A 19,274-nucleotide genomic window follows, 5' to 3' on the forward strand; every position below is an offset into this window, starting at 1 on the left:
TATGGTAAGGTGGCGAGGACTGATCCTGCTCAAGGAAGAACACCCTGCAGCTACTATCTGACTCGTGTTCTGGATGCACTTGCTGGTAAGTACCATATGTCTACAAAACGCGCTCAGCTGTCCGGGACCCTACATCGCACCGGCTGGAGCACAGCGACATCAATTAACGCATTGTAATCGTAAGATAAATACTTCGAATTCAAACTTGTTCGGACTCCAACAACTTGCGTTCGTTCCATGGACATCAAACATGTAACTAGCAGTGTACAGGACGTCTTCCCCTGCCAATATGATGGGGGTAGTTCTAAAGTACGAAGGACAGTCACATGAAAACAAAACACTCGCCACAACTCGGTCATTGAATGGTTCCAATCAAAATTAATCACTAAATGCAAAATATATAGGGCAGACAGGAAGATCATTCGCGATCTGGTATAAAGAACATAAAGATGCGTTCAGGTTAGGGAATTATGACAAATCAGCTGTTGTGAACCATATATATGAAACAGGCCATCCCCTTAATAGCATAGAAGACAACGTAGAAATATTGCATGTAGAAAAGAAAGGGAGGAAACTTGATTTACTACAGGAATTCGCGATAGCTATCCATGAAAAGAAACAAAGCAATATCCTAAATGTACAAGATAACTTTAAAGAAATGAGATTTTTTAGCGGGTTTTTAGAATTATTTTAAGGCAGGCATGCGACTTTAAACTTGTAGCATGTCAATGACGGAGTTGCGAGAGGCTAACGATGGCAGACCAATGCAATAAGGAAATGAGGCGCCCAATAGCATAGCGTTACCGTCAAGCACAAGGCTGTAACCACGCCACAACACCTAGGCACGTCAGTCCACAACAGCTCCCGAGCCGTCGCAGTCGACAGCGTATTTGGTAGCTATGGGACGGCCATTGACTTGTGTCAACAACTTCAATGTAAGACGAGGACCCACAGTCCAATATACTTTTAATTCTGTTTTATTCTATGGACTTCCGAACTATTGGTGATGATATTTTGTCTTTTTAGTCCATTTAATTTCATGACATAGATTTTACAACCTGATGATAAGAGCATTGTCTCTTGAAACGCGTTGTTAAAATATATGTATAAGAATCGCGGTTGAATGCTAACAGTGTTAACTAGTATAACGACAACTGCTACCTTGACTCCATAATGGATTATATTAAATCACTAAACACATTAAGACATGTATCCCACTGGGAAAGAAGATGATCAGTTTCTGTTTCGTCGAACTCTCTCTGTCACTGACGGATCAACAACCGCATTCACTATTGCACTTCCTCATCCAGATGAAATTGACATCAATTCTTGTCATTCTTCAGGTGGGCAACGGTGTGAAAGTCACACATTTGGACATCCAGGCTGTATGGAGGACGTTGCTGTGATTGTGAACCAAATCGATCCAGTGTACCATTTCTCTGGTTGGCAGTGTGGGGGCATGCAGGCATTATCATGCAACAGGATAATTCCCTCTGACAGCCGAGCACAAATGGCAAAGCCAACAGTGGAACCATCCAAAATCTCCATCGCCAAAGGAATCCAAAGCTGTTCACTCAAGTTCCAGTAAGGTCACGACGACCTCATTCTTCGGTGCAGGGCACTTTGTTCATCGAGTTCCTCGAGAGTGTGTCCACAATCAATGCGCTCCGCCATGAGGACACTTCAGAAACTGTGGCTCGCCATGAAGTTAAAACTCGTAGGAATGATTTTGTTGCACGATAACGCCCGCCCCAACGTTGCCAGTCGAACTAAGAGTATGCGGCAGCAATTTGGTTGGTAAATACTGCAGAATCCTCCATAGAGCCTGGATCTTTTAACTTGTGATTTTCACACTGTTGGCGACCCGAAGAAAGAGATGATTGTACGTCGGTTTCAGTCGGACGAGGAACTGCATGTGAGCGTGTAGTTGTGGATCCATCAACTGTTCTACGAATCAGGAACTTACCGCCTCTTGTCCCGCTGGGATAGAGGTTTAATACCTTTGACTGGAAGTATTCCATGATCCCATTGTGGTGGGCGTTCGGTTTTCATTTGACTGCCACTTGTATTAATTATCAACGTCGAAAAAGTCAAGCTGCTATTGTCAGACTTAATTTTCACCCCTGAAGCCGCAACGTCTTTCCTAATGATGGATGATTTTGCGGAGAACTTGATTGTGAAATTCTGCATTTTGCCTGTTGACAACACATCCCACCTCGAGAACCATAGTTCAGTCATTCTGGAAATGCGAAAACGAAAGAGAAAGAAGCAACTACATCTACATCTACAGCCATATTCAGCAAGCCACCTGACGGTGTGTGGCGGAGGGTACCTAGAGTACCTCTATCGGTTCTGCCTTCTATTCCAGACTCGCATAGTTCGTGGAAAGAGGTAGTCGGTATGCCTCTCTGTGGGCTCTAATCTCTCTGATTTTATCCTCATGTTCTCTTCGCGAGATATACGTGGGAGGGAGCAATATACTGCTTGACTCCTCGGTGAAGGTATGTTCTCGAAACTTCAACAAAAGCCCGTACCGAGCTACTGAGCGTCTCCCTTGCAGAGTCTTCCACTGGAGTTTATCTATCATCTCCGTAACGCTTTCGCGATTGCTAAATAATCCTGTAACGAAGCGCGCTGCTCTCCGTTGGATCTTCTCTATCTCTTCTATCGAGCCCATCTGGTACGGATCCCACACCGGTGAGCAGTATTCAAGCATTGGGCGAACAAGTGTACTGTAACCTACTTCCTTTGTTTTCGGACTGCATTTCCTTAGGATTATTCCAGTGAATCTCAGTGTGGCATCTGCTTTACCGACGATGAATTTTATATGGTCATTACATTTTAGATCACTCCTAATGCCTACTCCCAGATAATTTATGGAATTAACTGCTGCTAGTTGCTGACCTGATATATTGTAGCTAAGTGATAAAGGATCCTTCTTTCTATGTAATCGCAGCACATTCCACTTGTCTACATGGAGATTCAATTGCCATTCCCTGCACCATGCGTCAATTCGTTGCAGATCCTCCTGCATTTCAGTACAATTTTCCATTGTTACAACCTCTCGGTGTACTACAGCATCATCCACAAAAAGTCTCAGTGCTTCCGATGTTGTCCACAAGGTCATTTATATATATTGTGAATAGGAACGGTCCTACGACACTCCCCTGCAGCACACCTGAAATCACTGTTACTTCGGAAGACTTCTCTTTATTGAGAATGACATGCTGCGTTCTGTTATCTAGGAACTCTTCAATCCAATCACACAAGTAGTCTGATAGTCCATATGTTCTTACTTTGTTCATTAAACGACTGTATGGAATTGTATCAAGCGCCTTGAGGAAGTCAAGAAACACGACATCTATCTGGGAACTCTGGTCTATGGCCCTCTGAGTCTCGTGGACGAATAGCGCGTGCTGGGTTTCACACGACCGTCTTTTTCGAAACCCATGCTGACTCCTACAGATTAGATTTCTAGTCTCCAGAAAAGTCATTATACTCGAACATAATATGTGCTTCAAAATTCTACAACTGATCGACGTTAGAGATATAGGTCTATAGTTCTGCACATCTGTCCGACGTGCCTTCTTGAAAACGGGGATGACCTGTGCCCTTTTCCAATCTTTTGGAACTAGGTGCAATGTCAGAAAAATACAGGGTTGAGTCAAAATTTCACAGCCTAAAGAAGCAGCCTGTGTGACTGTACCCAGTTCAGAATGAGCTGGGGCAGTTTCGTGGATCAAAAACACACCACCAGACTGTTTTCTTGGAGCTTGATCTCTACAGTTTCACGCAACTTCATCAAGAGATTTTGGTAGTATGTTCCTGTGACGGTTTTCCTCTTATGAGCGTAAACTTGTAACATCGCACCCCAAACCGCAGCAGTCTCAAGAAATGCTCACCATCACATGGCCAGATGGTGGCTGCTATGGTGAATTCATATGACTGAACAGCTTGCTTCGCTCCTCTGTCTCATCTGTTGTGAAGCGACTGAAGAGATCATCTGGATTAAGCTGATATAGCGACACTATTTCCATTGCAGCCTTAGTCCAGCGGGCTAACTAAACAGATGTGCGTAGCTGCAGAGCACAGTAGGCGGTCACATTCAAAATATTGTGCAACTTCTCCACTCTCTCCACTATCGTCTCGATTGTCATTCGCCAGGCATGGAGCACCAGGACCTCCACTGCTCTTAAGATTCCTGGTCATTCGGAAGATACAAAGTTTGCCACGTCGTTCTTTGTAAATCAGCCTGCCCACACTGGAAGCCTCTGTGCAACCTAATCACTATGTCACTTACTGGTGCACCGTCAGCGTACACTCGCACCCACTCGGCACGGATTATTGCCGGCGTTGTTCTCGGCCAAATGCACGAGACGAAATACCAGAAGGTACTCCAGTATACAACGTGTTGTACCACTTTGTTTTGGCTCTTCTAGCGGCGTATCGAGGTACTGTAGCGCGGGGAATTTGATGTGTAACGGGATTACAGACATGTATCTCCAAACAAACAAAAAATTCTTTCAAGAACGTGATTTTCACTCTGCAGCGGAGTGTGCGCTGATATGAAACTTCCTGGCAGACCGAGACTCAAACTCGGGGCCTTTGCCTTTCGCGGGCGACTGCTCTACCAACTGAGCTACCCAAGCACGATTCACGCCCAGTCCTCACAGCTTTACTTCTGCCAGTACTTCGTCTCCTACCTTCCAAACTTTACATAAGCTCTTCTACGAACCTTGAGGAACTAGCTTTCGTGAAAGAAAGAATATTGCGGAGACGTGGCTTAGCCACAGGCTGGGGGATGTTTCCAGAATGAGATTTTCACTCTGCAGTGGAGTTTGCGCTGATATGAAACTTCCTCGCACATTAAAACTGTGTACCAGACCGAGACTCTAACTCGGGACCTTTGCCTTTCGAGGGCAAGTGCTCTACCAACTGAGCTACCCAAGCACGATTCACTCCGAGTCCTCACAGCTTTACTTCTGCCAGTACCTCGTCTCCTACCTTCGAAACTTTACAGAAGCTCTACTGCGAACCTTGCAGCACTATCACACGTGAAAGAAAGGAGGATATTGCGGAGACATGGCTTAGCCACAGGCTGGGGGATGTTTCCAGAATGAGATTTTCACTCTACAGTGGAGTGTGCGCTGATATGAAACTTCCTGGCAGATTAAGACTGTGTGCTGGACCGAGACTCGAACTCGGGACCTTTGCCTTTCGCGGGCAAGCGCTCTACCAACTGAGCTACCCAAGCACGACTCATGCCCCGTCCTCACAGCTTTACTTCTGCCAGTACCTTGTCTTCTAGAGCACTTGAAACAAAAAAATTATTAACGAATTTTATTTTTTGGAAGTGATGATTAAAACTTTACAGGCATCCATCATCCACACAATTCCGAAGAGATTGCAAGAGCCGACAAGTCGCGACAAATATCGTGCAATCAGCTTAACAGCTCATGCATCTAATTTGCTGGCAGGAATAATATGCACTGATCAGCCAGAATATTATCACCATCTACCTAATAACCGTTATGTATATCTTTGGCACGGATAACAGCAGCAACGAATCATGGCATGAAGGCAGTAAAGCACTGGTACGTTGCTGGAGGGAACTGGCACCACACCTACACACATGACTCACCTAATTCCCGTAAATTATGGGTAGGGGGGGGGGGGCATGATCTCTAACGCCGCGTTCCATCTCATTCCAGATGTATTCGACCGGGTTCAGGTCTACCGAGTTAGAGGACCAGCACACCAAATGGATCTCGCGTCTGTGTTCTTCGAACTACTCCATCACACTCCTGGCCTTGTGACACAGTGCATTATCTTGTTGAAAAATGCAACTGCCGTCGCGAAACACGATTGTCATGAGGGGATATGCGTGGTCTGCAGCCAGTGTACGAGTCTTCTTGGCCGACATGTGCCTTGCACGGGCTTCACTGAGCCCATGGATGCCCACATGAATGTTCCCCAGAGCATAATAGAGCAGCCACCAGCTGTCTCCATCTCGCAGTGCACATGCCAAGTAGCTGTTCCCCTGAAAGACGATGGATTCGCACCCTCTCATTGGCGTGTTGAAGAAGGTATCGGGATTCAACAGACCTTGCAATGCTCTGACACTACACCAACGCCCAGTGCGGAAACTCACGTTCTCATTTCATCTACATCTACATACATACTCCGCAATCCACCATACGGTGCGTGGTGGAGGGTACCTCGTACCACAACTAGCATCTTCTCTCCCTGTTCCACTCCCAAACAGAACGAGGTTAAAATGACTGCCTCTGTACTAGCTCTAATCTCTCTTATGTTATGTTTGTAGTCTTTCCGCGAAATATAAGTTGGCAGCTGTAAAATTGTACTGCAGTCAGCCTCAAATGCCGGTTCTCTCCGTTTCCTAAGTAGCGATTCACGAAAAGAACGCCTCCTTTCCTCCAGAGACTCCCACCCGAGTTCCTGAAGCATTTCCGTAACACTCGCGTGATTATCAAACCTACCAGTAACAAATCTAGCAGCCCGCCTCTGAATTGCTTCTATGTCCTCCCTCAATCCGACCTGATAGGGGTCCCAAACGCTCGAGCAGTACTCAGGAATAGGTCGTATTAGTGTTTCATAAGCGGTCTCCTTTACAGATGAACCACATCTTTCCCAATATTCAACCAATGAACCGAAGACGACTATCCGCCTTCCCCACAACTGCCATTACATGCTTGTCCCACTTCATATCGCTCTGCAGTGTTACGCCCAAATATTTAATCGACGTGACTCTGTCAAGCGCTACACTACTAATGGGGTATTCAAATATTACGGGATTCTTTTTCATATTCATCTCCATTAATTTACATTTATCTAAGTTTAGAATTAGCTGCCATTCTTTACACCAGACACAAATCCTGTCCAAGTCATCTTGTATCCTCCTACAGTCACTCAACGACGACACCTTCCAGTACACCAGTGCATCATCAGCAAACAGCCGCACATTGCTATCCACCCTATCCAAAAGATCATTTATATAGATAGAAAACAACAGCGGACCTACCACACTTCCCTGGGGCACTCCAGATGATACCCTCACCCCCGATGATCACTCACCATCGAGGACAACGTAATGGGTTCTATTACTTAAGAAGTCTTCGAGCCACTCACATATTTGGGAACCAATCCCATATGCTCGTACCTTAGTTAGGAGTCTGCAGTGGGGCACCGAGTCAAACGCTTTCCGGACGTAAAGGAACTTCAGTCGTAGTAGTTAGCTGTGTCGTGCTGTCAACACTGGCACATGCATGGGTTGTCGGCTGGGGACACCCAACGTTGTGTTCGGTGCACTGTGTCTTCAGACACACTTGTACTCCATCCAGCATTGAAGTTTGATGTTAACACCGCCACAATTCGCCGCCTGTCCAGTTTTATCAGTCTGCCCAGCCTATGACGTCCGACATCTGTAATGAAGAGTGGTCGTCAAACTCAACTACGTCTGGGAATGGTTCCATCTTGGTTTTGCTACGCTGAAGATCCTCACCACAGCACCCGACAAATCGCGAAATTTACGAAATGCTCGTGTCGAGCCTCCGTGCCATTAGAATCTGCCCTCGATCAAACTCAGACAGAGCGCGCGCCTTCCCCATTCTACACACGGACTGCATGCTCAGTGGTACTACATGCACCGTTGTCTCTGACTAGCAGTCATTCCTCGCCAGGTGACGCTGCTCTAGCCTGGACGTGTTTATTTCGATAGCAGGTCGGTGGTCATAATGTTCTGGCTGATCGGTGTTGAGAAGAATGGAAAAGAAAATTGAGAATTACTAGACGACAGTCAATTTGGCTTTAGGAAAGGTAAAGGCACCAGAGAGGTAGTTCTTACATAGTGGTTCATGGTGGAAGCAAGACAAGAAAAATCAAGACACGTTCATAGCATATGTCGGCCTGGAAAAACTATTGGACAATGTTCGAAACCCTGAGAGAATTACAGATAACCTATAGAGAAAGATGGGTAGTAAAAAATACATATGTGAGCTAAAAGGGAACAATAAGACTCGAAGACCAAGAATCAAGTGGTAGGATTAAAAAGGATGTAAGACAGGGATGTAGTCTTTCATGCCCACTGTTCAGTCTATACATCGAAGAAGACCAGCATATGAAATGGGAGTCCAAATGCTATCCACAGGATTCGACCAGGACGCAGAGTGTAAACGTGAGTGGCAAGCTACAAGAACCCGAAATCACGAACTTGTATACAGTCCAACAGTTCCAGTTCCAGGCTTCCACCAACCAGGGGAGTTGTGGGTGCAGTTAAACAGATATCGAACTGAAGAGGGTAGGTGCAAATACAACATGCACAAGTGGGGCTTTTCAAGTGACAGTGTGTGTGACTGTGGCGACACCCAAACAATGAGCCACATTGTGAATGACTGTCCAATCAGACGCTTCCCTGGTGGCATTGAGAAGCTCCGTCAAGCATCCCACGAGGCACTCCGCTGGATCGAGTCTATCAACATCCGAGTGTAGTCTGAGCCGTTTTAAAACTTGTGTACTATATATAATTTCATATGTTCATTTTTTATTTTTATTTCTTTGTTTTTCCAAATGTGTATTACTGTAATTGATGCATACGATAATAATAATAATCGAAGAAGCAATGACGGAAATAAAAGAAAGGCTTAAGAGTGGAACTAAAATTCAAGGTGAAAGGCTATCAATGATAAGAATTACTGATAACATGTCTATCCTCAAAGAAAGTGAAGAAGGATTACTGCATCTGTTGAATGGAATGGACTGTCTACTGGATAAAGTACATGTTTTGAGTTTAAATCGAAGAAAGACGAAGACAATGAAAAATAGCAGAGATGAGAACTGCGAGAAACTTGTCAGAATTGATGAACACGAAGTAGAACTCTGTTATGTTGACAGAAGAGCAAGGACGACGTAAAGAGCTGAACACCACTCGCAAAGAGGGCATTCCTAGGCAAAACAGATCTAATAGTATGAAACATAGAGCTTAATTTGAGGAAGAAATTTCTGAGAGCGTACGTTTGGACCATAGCAGTATACGGTAGTCATCCACGGACTGTCGGAAAACTGGAACAGAAGAAATCGAAGAATTTGAGATGTTCTGCTACAGGAGAATGTTGAAAATTAGGTGAACTGGTAAAGGATGAGGATGTGCTCCGCAGAATGGGCGAGGAAAGGAATGTGTGGAAAACAGCAATGACAAGAAAAAGGGACAGTATGATGGGACATCTCCTAAGGCATCACAGAATGACTTCCATGGTACTAGAGGGAGTTGTAGAGGTCGAAAACGGTAGGGGCAGAGAGAGATTGGAATAAATCCAGCAAATAATTGATGACGTAGGTTGCAAGCGCTATTCTGAAATGAAAAAGTTGGCGCTGGGGACCAATTCATCGGGGGGGGGGGGGGGGGGGGGCTGGTGGAGGGTCGAACAAAAGTAGCTAAAAACAAAACGATCCTTCCTTCATTAGCATACTTCGTTGGGGAACAGTTTTTCCCATGAATCCCTGGTACGCTGTTTCCGCTGCACTAATTGCGTGGTGGATGCCCATTTTCTGGGTGTAAAAAGATGCTGGCCTCCAGAATAATTCAAAGATGTTTTATAGGATTTCGAGTGGACTTTTGAACAGATCAGTGCGTGACACCGTCTCAATGTCCATGGAAAAACGTCTTTCGCTTAGTTGACGGGATCACTGTCATGTGGATACAGGTCAGAGATGGTTGTTATTTGTTAAGTGTTGCCACAATCTAGATGGCACCTTCGAACATGCATAGTTGAAATGGATGACCGTGGGACGTCAGCTGGTATAAATTTATGTTAAAAATGAAGAAATTCCTCCAGCTGTATTTAAGGTGTAATTCTTCATGCTTTCCCGGTGATCTGTTGACATCTTGGATATTCGGGAATCCAGCCGGATGTTCGTGTCGTTCTCGCACGATATTTAAGGTGTCGATTTTATGTTTGCAACTAGTTTCAACGTTGTAACAACGTCATCTTCGGCCCAACACTTGTTGACGTCAACTGCGTGCGGCTGATACTAGAAGTCAGTGGTGAGATATGGACGTGCCCCGTGGGGAAGGTCGGTAGTAACTCTCCACCTTACTTACATTACTTCCATAATGATATTAGCTGCGGAACGACAGCAGGTAGGCAGATTGTAATATGTTCTACATAGTCACATCGATCAGTTTCGGATCGGAAGCATCTTTTATCGAGTTTCCTACAACAAACTAAAATCCTATGTTAGCGACATCAGTGTGCAATCTACTTACGCAATCGAAATGGTAGAATGCTCTGCAAATGACAATGAAGCAACCATGCTGTCAAAGAGATTTTAAAAATACTTTTCGAAAACTTTGCAGAGAGTTTAATATGTAAAGCTAAATCCAAAACTATGGTTAAAATAGCATTCGTTTTATTGGATGCTATCTTCTTCTTCCTCCTCTGGTCCTCTTCCCAGTCACCATTCCTTCTTGTGCGTCCTCATTATGCAGTCAATTCTCAATCAGTTTCTTAACCAATTTCTTTTCCTCTGCCTTAACTGGTTCCAGTATTTGTCTTTTCTCGTTCATCTTGTACAACAGAACCTCAGTCCTTGTTTTGTGTGTCCGCTTGATCTTCCATTCTTCTTCAGATCCACACCCCATACTAAACACCAGTCTCCTATTCAATTTTTTATTTAGTAAACCACTGAAAATGATAAACTCTCTGTAAAACATTATTTTTTCAACACTGTTTCTTGATTTCATGTAATATTGATGATTATTTTGCACTGCCCCACTAACCCATTACAAATTTTCCCTTACCTTCCTTGATTGCCTCGCAAAAATCATTTCCTTAGGTTTTTAATATTTACCATCTTTCCATACTCCTCGCAGCAAGTGTCCTCCTCTTACGACACACTATTTATTGATATTTCAGGTTCACTTAGTAATACCATGTCAACAGCAAGCCTTATACATTTTATTGTCCTTACTCCTACTGTCACACCACTCTTACGTTGGAAGAAATTTTGAACTAAAAGATATCAGTATTAAACAGAGTAGCTGAAAGACAGCAACCTTCTCTAGCATATTTCTCTGTTTTAAAAGACAGAAAATAGCTTGTAAGACAATAAAACTTGATCTTCAGCTTCTTTTCTCGGCTTCAGTCCGAAAATACATTTGCTTTGCTGCTTACACTCTTTGGTTCGTCAGCTACATGTGGCCACACTCCTTCCCCATGCGGCTAACTTGATTTATTCATTTAACAAGCACATGTCCCAGTTGTGGTTTATTTCAGCCTAACCCAACCCCAAGTCATCTCTTAGAGTGAAATCACTTCGTGACTGTCACCAATCAAACCAGTAACCCCCAGAAACTGTGGATTCGATCCTAATATGGTCCATATTCAATTATTTTCGCATTTCACCTCAATCATGCTCCAGAAACCCCCTAAGAATGTTTTCTCAGATAGTAAGTTATACACTTACCAGGCATATGCTAATGTGTCAACAATTTCCCACCAATGTCCCCACAAAAAGAGGCGCTAAGTGTGTCTCATCTCATTGCAATATTCTGCTGGTATTAAGCGATAAGTGAAGCAAATCGTATTAGCAGATCCTGAGTCATGATTGGATGCACACACCTACACATGGTGTAGCCATTGTTTCCTCTCCTGTGGCAAGCTGGCCCACCGCTGTTGTAAGTGTGTTTGACATGGTCAGTACTAGCACTGGAGTGGGGTTGACGTCTGAGGTGGTACTGCATGTCTTCTAATGGGGACAGATGTGGGTATTTTTCTGGCCACAAGGGTACCTCAATATGATGCAGACAGTTCATAGACACATGCCCCATGTGTGGACGAGCGTTGTCCTGTTAAAAAATCACCAGCTGTAACGTGAGGTAATACCCAATGGCTCCCCGCACGTCGCCAGGAGTAACACCATCACCTCTCTCGAAAACTTTGGAAGAACAGGACCTCTCCCAAGGTTGCCACAAGACTAGACTCGTCACCGATGGTCATTTTGCGTGGTGAAAACCGCGATTCGTCACTAAACACTCACTCCAAACACAGCCACCAGTTTTGTGGTGTTAACGCCAGGCTGGACATAGGACAGTAATTGGCTGCAGGTAGTGTCTGAACAATGGTGCAGGATGAGACAGAATATCGTATGGAGTTCATTACTTGCTGTTGGATGTGAAAGGGTTACGATGTGCTTATGGCACAATGCGATGACCCTCCCTTGTGATGCTCAGGCGTGGTGGACCAGAACCTTGACAGCAAGTATGGCTACCCTCACGTTCTCATTCAGTCTGATGTGAATATTCCACGATTTGAGCAGCAGGCAAAATTGAGTTCCACAATGAGGCCCAATTCAGATGCTGTCAAGTGTTGGCAACTCAGTCTCATACAATTATGTGGCATGTCCAAGTCCTTCAGAGTGATCACTTCCGTTGTATATATTGCCAGGCCCAGTAAAGACACTGAAGGGGAACAACACGAATGCACTCCAGTGGCCCTTCTACCTGTTTCAGAGATCTGCAGCGCTAATCATTTACATTGCCGCCAATGATGAGTTTGTGTACTGACATTGTCACTCGACTGTTTCTTCATGGTGATTCACTTCATTTGTCTGTCAATGAGACACATGCCAAGAATAAACTTGAGGACATTATAGCAATTTCAGGGATTTTAACTTGCTCATTTATCCATACATCTGAAAAAGGCTGGGCTACCAACGACTTGTCAACAATGTGTCTACGATTAGGTTGCTGCAAGGCAGTCGACAGCGCATCAGAAGCCGCAGGTTGGCATTATTCGGTCTGTGTGAAGTAGGCCTCCATCAGAGTACAGTAACTGAGCGACGTGGCGCGGTGGTTAGCACACTGGACTCTCATTCGGGAGGACGACGGTTCAATTCCGCATACGGCCATCCTGATTTAGGTTTTCCGTGATTTCCCTAAATCTCTCCAGGATGGTTCCTTTGAAAGGGCACAGCCGACTTCCTTCCCCGTCCTTCCGTAATCCGATGAGACTGATGACCTCGCTGTTTGGTCTCTTTCCCCAAACAACCCAACCCCAACCAGAGCTTCCGTCTACCACCTCTCCACGAGGCATTTCGACAGACGCGTTCCAGTGAAACCAGCGAGGGATCCTCTGTGCACCAGCTGGGCATCCTAGGGTCCCGGGCGGCTGCGCCAGCCCGCGCGGCGTCTGCGTCAGTGTGAGTAGCGACGAGCGCGCTGACGGCCTGGCTCCTTCCTTTCCGCAGGTGGACCTGCGGCACATGGATGAGCAGGCGGGCTCCAACGTCGTGGAAGTGGGCGTCGACCTGTCCGAGTTCTACATGTCCGTCGAGTGGGACATCCTGGAGGTGCCTGCAGTCAGGTCAGTAAGTTGTTACATTACAGTCGTTCCACACACTCTACCCTGCTCTGTTGAACATTCATTCTTTTACCAAAACAGGAGGAGTAGAACGAGGGTCAGTCAAAAAGCTGGGCCTCCAGTTTTTTCTCCTTAATTGAAAAAGTGAAAAATTTCAATTCGGCAAAGCTTCTTCTCCAGACCACTTCAGTAGTAACCTTCTGCATCAACAAATGCCGGTACCAGTGTCACTTCCAAATGGCCGACATCGGTGTTCGTAGTAGACAGCCTGGGAACGAAGCTGCTGATGCTGCGGAGAAGGCTGCTGTCCTCCTGCCTCGGACAGCTTCCTTTTGTGTCCCATGAACTGATTTTAGTGGGATTCTTTGTCGGCGCTTTTCATCTTTGTGGCATGAGGCTTGGTCCTCTCTCCATGAAAATAAGCTAAGGGCCATCAAACCGATCCCGGCGGCTCGGACGACCTCCTCGCGACCTTCCCGGCGAGAGGAGGTCATTTTGGCCAGGTTGCGGATTGGGCATTGCCGATTTAGCCACCGCCACCTGTTGTCCGGTGACCCCGGCCTGCAGTGCCCCTGCGGTCATCCATTGACGGTGCACCATATTTTGTTGTCCCGTCCCCATTTTATTCACTCTCGTGTTGTCCTATGTTAGCTGATGATGCTCGAGCAGCTGCTCGTGGCCTTCGTTTTATTACACTGACGGACCTGCCCAAAACGATCTAACTCTTTTATTTTGTTTCTCTGTGTCTTTGTAAGTACTTTCTGTTGTTGCCCCCTTGGCTGACGAACTGTGAAGCGGCAGGTCAGTGACTGCAGTGACTCCACAAGACATTCGGCGAGTCGAAGACATCATTCGTGGTGACTGCCGGGTGGCTGCAGATGATTTTTGTCGCATTATCTCTCTCAGTAACGGCTGGACGATGACGAGTTTTCAACAATAGGGGTACTCAAAGGTTTGTGCGGGTTGGCTACCAAGAATGTTAACCCCTCCGGCGGTGCCTTTGTGCCGTTTAGGGGAAGAGGAGTATCTGGAAAAAATTGTAACCGGGAACGAAACATGAGGTTTTTTTTAACCAGAATTGTAGCACCTGTCAGTGAAATGGCGTCACAGGAACTGACTGAAGAAGAAAAAGTTCCAAACTGTGCGTTTGGCAGAAAGAATTGTGGCTACAGTATCGTGGGATGCAGAGGATGTAGTTTTGATCGATTTCTTGGTGCAGGGATGCACGATAAATTTTGTCCAATACAACCCTCAGGTAAATGGTTCAAATGGCTCTGAGCACTATGATACTTAACATCTGCGGTCATCAGTCCCCTAGAACTTAGAACTACTTAAACTTAACTAACCTAAGGACATTACACACATCCATGCCCGAGGCAGGATTCGAACCTGCGACCGTATCGGTCGCGCGGCACGAGACTGAAGCGCCTAGAACCGCTCGCCCACCAAGGCCGGCAGGAGCTCGTATCGTACATTGGTTCCAGACCACGTACCTCCCTTCATGACGATCATGTTTTGCGATGGCAGTGGCATTTTTCAGCAAGATAATGCGCCATGTCACAAGGCCTGGAGTGTGTTGCAGCGGTTCGAGGAACACAGTGGTGAGTTCCAGCTGATGTGCTGGCCGCCGAACCCAGTCCAACACACCTGTAATGTGGTTGAACGTGGCATCAGAGCTCATCGTCCCCCTGCCCGGAATTTACAGGAAGTAGGTGACTTGGGAGTGCAGATGCGATGCCAGCTCTCTCCAGCAATCTTCCAAGGCCTCATTGCTTCCAGGCCATGACGTGTCGCCATTGTTATCCATGCCAAAAGTGGACATTCCGGTTATTAGATAGATGGTCGTAATGTTCCGGGCAACGGCCTTGCCGCAGTGAATACACTGGTTCCCGTCAGATCACCGAAGCTAAGCGCTGTCGGGCGTGGCCGCCTCTTTGCTGGATGACCATCCGGGCCGCCATGAGCTGTTGCCATTTTTCGGGGTGCACTCAGCCTCGTGATACCAATTGAGGAGCTACTGGACCGAACAGTAGCGGCTCCCGTCAAAGAAAACCATCATAACGACCGGGAGAGTGGTGTGCTGACCACACGCCCCTCCTATCCGCATCCTTTTCTGAGGATGACACGGCGGTCGGATGGTCCCGGAGGCCACTTGTGGTCCGAAGATGGAGTGCTTCATAATGTTCTGACTTATCAGTGTATTTTGTTCCACCTAGATTCGTGAAACACTTGGTGTTATTTATAAACGGGTCTGTGCCGAACATTTTGTCACGGTAACTCGAGAATATATGATGTACACTCCTGGAAATTGAAATAAGAACACCGTGAATTCATTGTCCCAGGAAGGGGAAACTTTATTGACACATTCCTGGGGTCAGATACATCACATGATCACACTGACAGAACCACAGGCACATAGACACAGGCAACAGAGCATGCACAATGTCGGCACTAGTACAGTGTATATCCACCTTTCGCAGCAATGCAGGCTGCTATTCTCCCATGGAGACGATCGTAGAGATGCTGGATGTAGTCCTGTGGAACGGCTTGCCATGCCATTTCCACCTGGCGCCTCAGTTGGACCAGCGTTCGTGCTGGACGTGCAGACCGCGTGAGACGACGCTTCATCCAGTCCCAAACATGCTCAATGGGGGACAGATCCGGAGATCTTGCTGGCCAGGGTAGTTGACGTACACCTTCTAGAGCACGTTGGTTGGCACGGGATACATGCGGACGTGCATTGTCCTGTTGGAACAGCAAGTTCCCTTGCCGGTCTAGGAATGGTAGAACGATGGGTTCGATGACGGTTTGGATGTACCGTGCACTATTCAGTGTCCCCTCGACGTTCACCAGTGGTGTACGGCCACTGTAGGAGATCGCTCCCCACACCATGATGCCGGGTGTTGGCCCTGTGTGCCTCGGTCGTATGCAGTCCTGATTGTGGCGCTCACCTGCACGGCGCCAAACACGCATACGACCATCATTGGCACCAAGGCAGAAGCGACTCTCATCGCTGAAGACGACACGTCTCCATTCGTCCCTCCATTCACGCCTGTCGCGACACCACTGGAGGCGGGCTGCACGATGTTGGGGCGTGAGCGGAAGACGGCCTAACGGTGTGCGGGACCGTAGCCCAGCTTCATGGAGACGGTTGCGAATGGTCCTCGCCGATACCCCAGGAGCAACAGTGTCCCCAATTTGCTGGGAAGTGGCGGTGCGGTCCCCTACGGCACTGCGTAGGATCCTACGGTCTTGGCGTGCATCCGTGCGTCGCTGCGGTCCGGTCCCAGGTCGACGGGCACGTGCACCTTCCGCCGACCACTGGCGACAACATCGATGTACTGTGGAGACCTCACGCCCCACGTGTTGAGCAATTCGGCGGTACGTCCACCCGGCCTCCCGCATGCCCACTATACGCCCTCGCTCAAAGTCCGTCAACTGCACATACGGTTCACGTCCACGCTGTCGCGGCATGCTACCAGTGTTAAAGACTGCGATGGAGCTCCGTATGCCACGGCAAATTGGCTGACACTGACGGCGGCGGTGCACAAATGCTGCGCAGCTAGCGCCATTCGACGGCCAACACCGCGGTTCCTGGTGTGTCCGCTGTGCAGTGCGTGTGATCATTGCTTGTACAGCCCTCTCGCAGTGTCCGGAGCAAGTATGGTGGGTCTGACACACTGGTGTCAATGTGTTCTTTTTTCCATTTCCTGGAGTGTATTAATATTTATAGTACAAAATGACTGAGGGAAACGATGACGAAGCCACAAGATTATACCCGTCACCCTCGAGCCATGGTATTTGGCTACCTTAAGATAGTTCAATCGTCGCCAAAATCCTTACAGCCAGTTCCGAGTGATTCGCAGCAGCATTCTTGCACATGAAGAGGCATTTAGCTACGCTAAGATCGACCAAATCTTACAGCAAATTCATAGTGCCTCATTTAGGCTGTAGTGTGGCATCCAGTAATTCTCATATCGGTATTTTATGGTACTTGTCAAAATCTGTACTGCAAAGGATGTTTTCAAAATTTGAAACCAAACGATCAAAAACTGCGGCCTGTCGCGTGAGGCGCACTCATACTCGTGAACAGAAATTGTGCCACCTTATGATCGCCCGATAGCTGTCAAAAATCTATGCAATAACCTTAGGATGGTTTACATGTCTATTTTGAAAATTTAAAAAGAAAAGACGCATGTTTGCGGCCTGTACCAAGGTATGCAATCATGCTCGTAATCATGCTTTGGCTACCTTACGATCGACCAATATTTCTTTTACTTATGCCTTTGTCCCACAGTTTTCGCAGGTTCGGCGTGGTTACAATCGGATTTGGCAAGGTTAGTTGGGAGGGGAGGCCGGATGCCCTTCCTGCCGCCGCCCCATACCCCCGTGGATGGAATCAGTGTACCCCAGCTGTCTGCATCTAGTGTAAATCAGGAAATAGTGTGAACGTGTTTCAAAAGTCGGTGAGGCGTGTAACTGCGGCGGGATGTAGGGACCAGCCCAGTATTCGCCGAGTGGGATGTGGAAAACCGCCTAAAAATCACATCCAGGCTCACCCTCGTCATTAATTCGCTGGGCGGATTCGATCCGGGGCTGGCGCGCCTGCTCGCGTCCAGGAAACAGCGCATTAACGCTCTCGACTAACACGGTGGGTGGATTACGATACATCAGTGGTTGCCTAAATTTATACGTTGAATTTCGGATGATCATAACTGTATTTTCAAAATTTCAAACCGATACTGCGGCCTGTAGTGCAGTATTCAATCATAATCGTGAACAACTGTCTGACTACCTTACGATCGCCCGACAGCCGTCAAAATCTGTATTGCATATTTCACGATTTTCACAGGTCTATCTGCAGAATTTCAAGCCAAAAACTGCTCTCTATATAGTATGCATCACGCGCGTCTCTGTACAAGCAATAACCGATGAAGAAACGATTCAGCGTTCACGTGAAATGATTCTCTTGGATAGACGATTAACTATTGACGAAGTGGCACATCGTCTGCATACTAGTCACGGTTCTGCCTACGAAATCATCCACAACAGTTCGCGCAAGATGGGTCCCAAAACAACTCACACAGTTGCATTAAAAAAACGCGCAAAAGAACATTTGTATCGATATGGTAACGAAGGGGACAACCTCTTAGACAGGATCATTACTGGTGACGAAACATGGATCCATCATTACGAGCCGGAGAGTAAACGGTAGAATATGGAATGGAAACATCCAAATTCGCCGTGCAAGATAAAGTTCAAGACGCAACCGTCCTCAGGAATACTGATGCTTACTGGTTTTTGGGACGCACAAGGTCCAGTACTGGAACATTTATGGGGAAAGGGGCACAACAATAAACAGTGTAAGTTACATCCACATCTACATCTACATCTACATTGATACTCCGCAAGCCACCCAACGGTGTGTGGCGGAGGGCACTTTACGTGCCACTGTCATTACCTCCCTTTCCTGTTCCAGTCGCGTATGGTTCGCGGGAAGAACGACTGTCTGAAAGCCTCCGTGCGCGCTCTAATCTCTCTAATTTTACACTCGTGATCTCCTCGGGAGGTATAAGTAGGGGGAAGCAATATATTCGATACCTCATCCAGAAACGCACCCTCTCGAAACCTGGCGAGCAAGTTACTCCGCGATGCAGAGCGCCTCTCTTGCAGAGTCAACCACTTGAGTTTATTAAACATCTCCGTAACGCTATCACGGTTACCAAATAACCCGGTAACGAAACGCGCCGCTCTTCTTTGGATCTTCTCTATCTCTTCCGTCAACCCGACCTGGTACGGATCCCACACTGATGAGCAATACTCAAGTATAGGTCGAACGAGTGTTTTGTAAGCCACCTCCTTTGTTGATGGACTACATTTTCTAAGCACTCTCCCAAT

The 19,274-nt window shown here is 46.8% G+C and overlaps 1 protein-coding gene and 1 non-coding gene across 2 annotated transcripts in view; one reads left to right on the forward strand and one right to left on the reverse strand.

The window, feature by feature from the left end:
- Positions 1-19,274, forward strand: part of LOC124552712 (acetylcholine receptor subunit alpha-like) — a 699,835-nt gene that overhangs the window by 555,386 nt on the left and 125,175 nt on the right. Inside the window, exon 5 of the mRNA XM_047127053.1 lies at positions 13,264-13,379. Coding sequence (XP_046983009.1) covers positions 13,264-13,379 — 116 coding nt within the window. The remainder of the gene's footprint in view (positions 1-13,263; positions 13,380-19,274) is intronic.
- Trnas-cga lies at positions 5,181-5,255 on the reverse strand. Its single transcript has one exon. It is a non-coding gene; the product is annotated as a tRNA-Ser (tRNA).

The sequence above is a fragment of the Schistocerca americana genome, chromosome 10 (genome assembly GCF_021461395.2).
Source record: "Schistocerca americana isolate TAMUIC-IGC-003095 chromosome 10, iqSchAmer2.1, whole genome shotgun sequence".
Classification (NCBI taxonomy): Eukaryota; Metazoa; Arthropoda; class Insecta; order Orthoptera; family Acrididae; genus Schistocerca; species Schistocerca americana.